This window comes from Electrophorus electricus, chromosome 3, assembly GCF_013358815.1.
Source record: "Electrophorus electricus isolate fEleEle1 chromosome 3, fEleEle1.pri, whole genome shotgun sequence".
NCBI classification, from domain to species: domain Eukaryota; kingdom Metazoa; phylum Chordata; class Actinopteri; order Gymnotiformes; family Gymnotidae; genus Electrophorus; species Electrophorus electricus.
In genome coordinates, this window is record NC_049537.1 from 23198450 (window position 1) to 23206680 (window position 8231).

At 39.5% G+C, this 8231-nt stretch overlaps 1 protein-coding gene across 1 annotated transcript; it reads left to right on the forward strand.

Annotated features, from left to right (window-relative positions):
* Positions 1-911: 911 nt before the first annotated feature.
* Positions 912-1826, forward strand: LOC113570574 (G-protein coupled receptor 183-like). The gene has a single exon (XM_026999056.2). The coding sequence runs from the start codon at positions 912-914 to the stop codon at positions 1824-1826; it is 915 nt and encodes a 304-aa protein (XP_026854857.2).
* The last annotated feature ends 6405 nt before the right edge of the window (positions 1827-8231 follow it).

Here is an 8231-nt window from a genome sequence, read left to right on the forward strand (position 1 = left end):
GGTTTGCGATGAATATGGCGCCACCCATCTGCAAGGGTCCTGCTGATGATGTGGACTCCCTTGGAGGTGACCCTCTACAAAGTTTTTCTTCGAGGAGGTGGTCATAGGTGATGACAAGAGGGACAACGTCATTCAGGGTCGCCGCCTCCTGTTTGCAGGTGAGTTCAGCCTGCAGCCGTCCTCCCACGTCCTCCCACGAAGATGTCTACGAGGGCTGGTTAATTCCAGCAGGTCCCAGCAGCCAGTGTCTGAAACTCCATGGCGTACTCAGCTGCTGATCTACCACTGAGTACACCATGGAGTATGCTGCTGATCTGAAACCTGCCGATCTCCTGCCTCTGCTGTCCTGGAGCTGTCATCTGGACAGCCAGCAGGTTAGCCCAATCCATGCTGCTCACCTCGCTCCTTGTCAGATGCACATTTTGTGACGCTGGTGTCGGAAGGAGCGAGATGTAAATGGAGTGTTCTGGAGCATCCTTGTTCTCCATAACAAGCTCAGACTTGAGCAAAAATAAAAAATAAAAAATAGAAAAGCGCACAATAGCAAGCAGCAAGACTCAAGTCATCTATCAAACACAGTGTGACAGGTAGAGAAGCAGGTATGCAGTAGCAGTACAGCTCATTGTCCTGTAGGCTCAGCATTGTGCAGCACTGATGGCAAATACTTGCCGGCTTTAAATAGCAAACAAAAGAGGGTGCTATAGGATGTAGGTCAATGGTCAATAAGTGGGTGATTGGGACCGTGGCAGGTGTTTTGTGGCAAGTGAATGTGGCCTTCTAAATTTACAGAAAAAAACATCCATAGAGAGTGGAGCAAACACACCTCTTGAGATTAAGATGTGGTATGGGCCGCCTTTAAAACGCTGCCATACGCTGCCATACGGTTGTTTTCACCATTTCACCAGCCAAGTATGAGCGGAGCATTGCGTGAAGAGAACGCAAGTTACCATGGAATTCCTTTTTCAGTTGACTTTACGCATCCTGAAGACTATTTCATCTTTATTTACCAGATCGTATTTGCCACGTGCGCTTTTCTTCTAGCTGGATCTGTAACCATGGGTATTTTGAAAACAAGAGCTCTCCGAAATCAGAACAGATTTATTTTTATGGCAAACACAAGCATTAGCGACACACTAACGGGCCTCTCCGTTTATTATTTGTGTGTTTTTGATGTTCAAGAAGCATATCCATCCAGAAATGGAACATTTTTCATTTTAACATCTTTGCTTGGTGTAAATGTTTTAACATTTATGTTTGCTCAGTTTGACCGGTACTGTGCTGTATGTCACCCCTTCTTTTATAGCCGTTTTATTTCTAGCTCACTTGTAACTGGAGTTTGCGTGTATTGTTGGTTCCATGTTTACATACAAACACTTGCATTACAAATAGTCCCTGCTGCTGTGGCTGTTAAAGTATATGCGTTTAGCATTGCCTATTTTCAGATTGTAGTTGTGACCAAAATAATCATGAACATAAAATTATATGTAGTTGCTCGTAATCAACTAGCACGAGACGCACCAAGCCCAGAGAGGGAAAATAAGAGAGAATCCTTACGGATAATAATTTTAGTGGTTGCAGTTTTCTTAATTCTCTGGACTCCTGCGTTTGTCAACATTGTTGTAAAACAGGTGACCACATACGGCATATACTTCAGGAACGAGGCCACAAACATATTCGCATCAATGGCACGTTTTAACGCGATCAGCACGTCGGCGCTTTACATTTGGGCCAGTCCAGAATTACGCGAGGCTGTTTTGCACATCGGCTGGCACAAAGTTAGGCCTCAAATAACTAGGTACAATTTAAAATCGAATTCTAAATCTTGAACAAACTGGTCTCTCTCTCTCTCTCTCTCTCTCTCTCTCTCTCTCTCTCTCTCTCTCTCTCTCTCTGTGTATGTTCTTGTACTGAAATTGGAATGTGAGCTGGATGTGATTGCAACGTTTTGGAATTGATTTAAGGATTTCAGAGGAAAGGTCTTCTTCTCCTTTATGTTAATAATAATAATAATAATAATAATAATAATAATAATAATAATAATAATAATAATAATAATAATAATAGAATGCTTGTGGTCTATGAGATGTAGAAAATTGTTTTTTTTCCTCATAGCATTTTTTATTGAATAAAGAAAAAGAATTCTAATTATTCCAAAGAAAAGGTATATGATTATGTCAGACCTTAGAACCATAATGGACTAAAATGTATTAGTTACATCATATAACAATAGTTTTATAAAGTGCCAATTCTACAACTGCAAGATGTAATCTGAAAGTTTTAGGTTAGTTGAATCATACAATGTCAAATGTTTTCAGCTCTTTATCCAATATTAGGCACTGCATAAAGGAGCACACCATGTTCTAAAGTCCCATGTTGCTGAATGGACAAATGTGAAATACATTTTTTATTTTTTTTTTGGCTGAAATGTCATTAATTGGCATACTGCATTGTGACTCTCAACTATGAGCCTCTATTGATGACATATTACATTTAAATACATTAATATTAATATTGTTTCATAAAGCTAAAGGCCAGTCAATATCATGAGCAGTTTTTTATGTCCTTTACCTTTTGCTTAAATGGTTTGAAAAACATTCTCTGTGTACCACATGGTGGTGTTAGAGACCAAGTAAACTGAAGTGCAAACAAAAGCTGCATGTACTGAGAAGTGTAAGGAGAGTTGTGAACAACTATACAACTACTATGGGGGGCAGTGTTGTCTCAGTGGTTAAGGTACTTGACAAGTAATCTGAAGGTTGCCAGTCGCTTTGTAAGTCGCTTTGAACAAAAGAGTCAGCTAAATAACCTTAAATGTAAACTATAGAGTTAGACCACTTCATCAGATTTAAGATGTGGTAGTTTATTGGATAAAAAATGGACTAAAATATTTCCAAATATTTGGTTTCTTGTTCAACCAGACAACCAGAGATTGATCTCTGTGCTGTAAAACTCAGTTCCAAAATATACACATATTTTATATGACATTATTGTTCTGTTTCTCCCAGTATTGTTCTGTTTCCTCCAGTAATGTGTTCTGTATTTACTAGGACATGGTATTCACCCAAATAATTACTTTATCAACAAGAAAAATCTATGCTATAGATTACACACAACAACAATGCTTATCACTTTATCATAATTTTTTAAGTCAAAGCAATGGACATAAGAAGGAAGCAGAGACAATATGTTCTGTGACACTGATTTGATTTGAAACCAGTTTGGTTTGACTGCCAAGGGAAGATGATAGGAAAGCAGGTCTACCTTACGTACCTTAGGAATCCCAATTTTATTGCTTTTTTATCTTTGTTTTTAGGTAATTTTTACGCTGCCCTAGTTAACAGCTGTTGACAAATTAGGTAAGAGGAAAACACTGGTCTAATGAGCTCAGGCCTACTGTGATTCTCTGCTCTGAGACTTAATAATAGTAATCAAATGGGAAAGTTCTTGAGGTTTATTTATGTATGTGTCCTCTAGGCAGGGGCAGTCTTTGCATTAGGCAAAAGTTGGTAGTTTCCTAGGGGTTCCATGAGCCAAGGGACAAATACAGTTGAGATTTATGTGTTGGTGTCATATAATTTATGTATCAATATATCTTTAAAATGTTTTTTATATGATGCTGTTGCAGGTCTGTTTATTAATCTAGTAATCAGCACCCCTGATCAAGGTTGTAATGGTCTGTTCTGTGCATTTACATAATGATGCCACTGTGTCAATGTAGATGAGTGCAAGTAAGTAAAAAGTGATAATGTCAGTGTGATTAGAATTTACTTCAAAGTGAGGTATGAGATAAAGAGAAAAGGTTATGTAAGTGGAGTATAAAAATGTACAAAGAGGGACTGAAAGCAGAAAGTTTTTCATTGTACTACCAAAATTAATTACAATTTTTCATTGGATTTTTAGCATATGGGTTTAAGTGAGAGCCTAGATACAGGCTACAAAAATTGCATAAAATACACAAAACTGTAAATGTAAAACACAATAAGTAATCATTCAGTAATCATTCAATTGTCACTACTTTGTAAAAAGCAACAACTAGGGTATACGAACATTAATTGTGTTTATTTCATTTTGTTATTCACCCAATTTAAAGCAATAACAAGAAGTTGTTGAACATGTTTAATGGATCAGACATAATCTCATTGACTCTTAGAATCTTAGAATGATTCCAGGGAAATGTTTAGCCTAAGCAATAGAATTTTTGGAAGCAACACATTCATAGCTGTTTGTAATTTTAGCAAGCGAAAGTAGAAATGAAAATTAACAGAAATTGTGTATAACTTATTTATTAAACAATATGTTTTTGTATTAAAAATACTGATTTGTGAAGGCTTCTTTGCAGTTGGCTATGGGACCACAGCAGTCACATTAAAGTGTAAAGTGTAAAAGGACGAGTAAACTCAGGGGTTGCTAGAACAGGAGTGCTGCACAACAAAAATTTCACTGAGTCAAATGTATCTTGACAGGGTTGTGACCATTCAAAAGGGGTGGTGTCACGAAGCAAATTTGTGAGGGGTAAAACAACATCAGAGAAGTTCCTACAAAAGCAACGATAAAACCCTGCCATGCCCAAAAAGCGTCGGAGTTGTCTTTTCATCTCTGGGGGAGGAAAAGTCTTGATTGCTTGTACTTTGGCATCAAAGGGATGCATACTACCACAACCCACCAGTTTCGTCAAGTAGGCAACCTCACTCTTACCAAAATCACATTTTTAGCATTTAGATTAAGAACAAGGGTAGGCATCCAGTAGCTTCTTAAAAACAAGATCAAGCAACTGTACATGTTGTTCCCAAACGTTGGTATACACAATCACATCATTCAAATAGACTTCACAGTTAGGCACATCACCTAAAACCATAGTCATCAAATGCTGAAAGGTAGAAGGGACATTTTTAAGACCAAAAGGCATTACCATATATTGTAGGAAACAGTCAGGGGTAGCAAATGCCAAAATGTCAGATGCACGAGAGGTTAACGGAACTTGCCAATATCCCTTAAGTAAATCAAGCTTACTTACAAATCTAGCTGAACCAATCTTATCCACACAATCCTTCCCTAGGCATTGGGAAGGAATCAGAAACAGTAACTGCATTTATTTTACTGTAGTCAGTGCAGAAGCGGTATGTGCCATCTGGTTTTGGCACCAGAATGCATGGGGAACAACAGGGACTAACACTAGGGATCGCAAGATGATTTTCTAACAAATACTTGGTTTCTTGATTTAGCAATGTACATTTCTTGGGATTGGTATGATACGTGTGTCCTCTAATGAGTGAATGAGAACCAATATCAATGTCATGCTGAAGGAGAGTCGTACGAGTGGGAACGTCTGAAAATAATGTGGGGTATTTCTGAATGAGACTGGTGATGTCGACTTGGGCTGCTAAGGGCAAGTCAGACAACTTTTCAGGGAGATGTGTTAATGCTTCTGAGTTAGGCAGACGAGGACAAGGCAAACAGTTCTGACCTAAATGCAAATCATCCTGTTCTGGGGCATATTCAGTAGGGGTTACAACAACTGAAACAGAACTACAAGAAGGGGATCCCGAACCAGTATGCTTAGTGTGATCATGGTAGGGCTTCAACATGTTAATATGACACACACATGACTTTCATCGTCATTTTGGTGTAGCTATCACATAGTTGGTGGGAGACAATTTAGACAGGATCACATAGGGACCAAAAAATGTGCATTGAGAGAAGAACCAGTAATGAGGAGAAGAGTGAATACTTTCTCACCGACCTCAAATTGTCTCTCAACTGTCTTTTTGTCATATTTAATCGTCATGGTGGTCTGAGAAGAACACTGGTTCTTCTTGGCTATTTCTTGAACTGCCTGTTGCCTGTCATGAATCCTAGAAACAAAGTCACAGACAGACACTGCAGGGGCAGACACAGGGCCTGACAGCCACTTCTCATGTAAGACCTTAAGAGGTCCGCGAAAGAGCATTCACAGTGTCACAGATGGCAAATAACAAAAGTGGGACTCCCTCCCAATTTTTATCAGATTCCAAACAATACATCCTCAGCATATTCTTAAAGGTTTGATGGAACTGTTCCAAAGCACCCTGAGATTATGGGTGATAGGCACTGAATACTTGATGTTGTATGTTGAGCTCATGGGTAACCTGGGTGAATAGATTGGACATAAAATTTGTGCCTTGATCGGACTGGACACATTTGTGTATGCCAAATGTGGTACAGAACTTAATCAGTGCTTTGATCACAGCTTTAGGGAATGAAGAGGAATAGCTTCAGGATATCTCGTAACAGCACACATCAAGGTAAAAAGATAACGATTCCCTGAGCATGTCTGTGGCAAGGGTCCAACACAATCAACTAAAATTCTTTAAAAAGGTTCACCAACAATGGGGATGGGACACAGTGGAGTGGATGGAACAACCTGATTAGGTCTCCCAACTAATTGACAGGTATGGCAGGTACCACAGTACTTTACTACATCAGATCTAACTGATGGCCAGAAGAAATATTTTAAGATACACTGAGTGGTCTTTCTGACTCCTATATGACCAGAGAGAGGGTGATTGTGAGCTAGAGATAATACGTGGGAGCGATATGACAAAGGAACAACTATTTGAGTCACAGAATCACATTCTTGGTTAGTAGTGAACAGAGCCCATGTTCTCATTAAAACATGGTCCTGAATGAAATACTTACTTTGATATCCTGAGTGTTTAATTTTCCTATCAATCAGTTTTTAACAATGAGCTAGTGTCTCATCAGACCTCTGAGCAGCAATAAGATCTGACCTAGACATCAGGTCATGTGAAATGATCAAAACAGATACAATAGGGTTAGTATCACGAACAGTTTCAGAAACATCAGAATCATTAGAAGGATTGCTCATTAAAGTGTCTGATAGGGAAATGTTACCTAACTTGCGTGCCTGAACACGGGTCAACACACAGGCAGGGAACTGACTAAAATTATCAGGCTCAGAGTGAACAGGGTTTTCCACCACTTCGGGTATAGGGAACACAATACCACCAGCTATGTCATTCCCAAGTATAACGGAAACTCCACTCACTGGCAATTCAGAATGAACAGCCACTTTAATAATACCAGTGTAATTGTTTGAACATAAAAACATAGTGTGCAGTGGTAGCCTAAGTATGCCTAACTCAACGCCTTGAACTAGGACATCACTGCCACAATAGATCTTTTCTGAAAATGGCAACACACTGTTCAAAACCAGGGATACGGCCGCTCCAATATCTCTCAGACCTCTGATTTGTTGTTTCCTTTCATCAGATTCTGAGAGAGAAATATAACAATCATAAATTAAAGATCTAAAAACTGGCTCTATATCTGACAGTGGTAACAAAAGTAATGTACTCATAGCGTTTAGCTTTTTCAGCGCATCTGCGGCCAGTGCATTCTTGAGCTTAAGAGCAGGACAGTTAGCTATTATATGCTCGTGACAGTAAAAACATTCTCGTGTTTCTACTGGGGATATAGCTATAGTCGAGGGAGGTGTGTTCTTGAGTTTCTGCGATGGGGCTGGAGCATGACTGCAGGATACGGGGGGATTGAAAACAATTTTGTGGGTTAATAAAAATTCATCAGCTAAAGTAGCTGGGATTGTCAAAGTATAAGCTTTCTGTTCATTCAAGTACACAACCACATTTTCAGGAAGACATTGCTTGAATTCCTCTACAAGCATTAACTGTTTTAGTTCATCAAACATGGTAACACTATCTTTCAAATAACACAGTTTTTTCTCTTGCAAATTCAGTGAAGGTCTGGTTGGGGGTTTTTACTAGCCGTCTAAAGTTTTGTCTGTATGCCTCTGGCGCAAACTCATAGGCTCAGAGAACAGCAGCTTTAACAACTTCATAGTCTAAACTCTGTGCAAGAGTTAACAAGGAACACACTTCTTGTGCTTTGCCCACTAGTTTGCACTGTAGCATTAACAACTATAGGTCTTTAGGCTATCTCAGAGATGTCGCAATGCGCTCAAATATCGGAAAATAGGCGTCCACCTCATTTTCCCTGAAAATGGGCACAAGGCACAATTTGACAACTAGCATCAAAATTGTCAGCAGCGGGAGTAGAGTTGGTTGGGACCAAGGTTAATCGAGGAGAGCGTGGTTTAGGGACCGGAACAAATTCCTGCGATGGGCTGGCTGGTATAGGTGAGGCAAGCTTCCGAGGAAGAGGCACCGGCCTCTCGGGACCCATACTCATCCTCATCAGCGTCACCTCCTTGTCCG

Excerpts from the sequence above, each read along its gene's own strand:
- LOC113570574 (XM_026999056.2), top strand. The coding sequence starts at position 912 with ATGAGCGGAGCATTGCGTGAAGAGAACGCAAGTTACCATGGAATTCCT.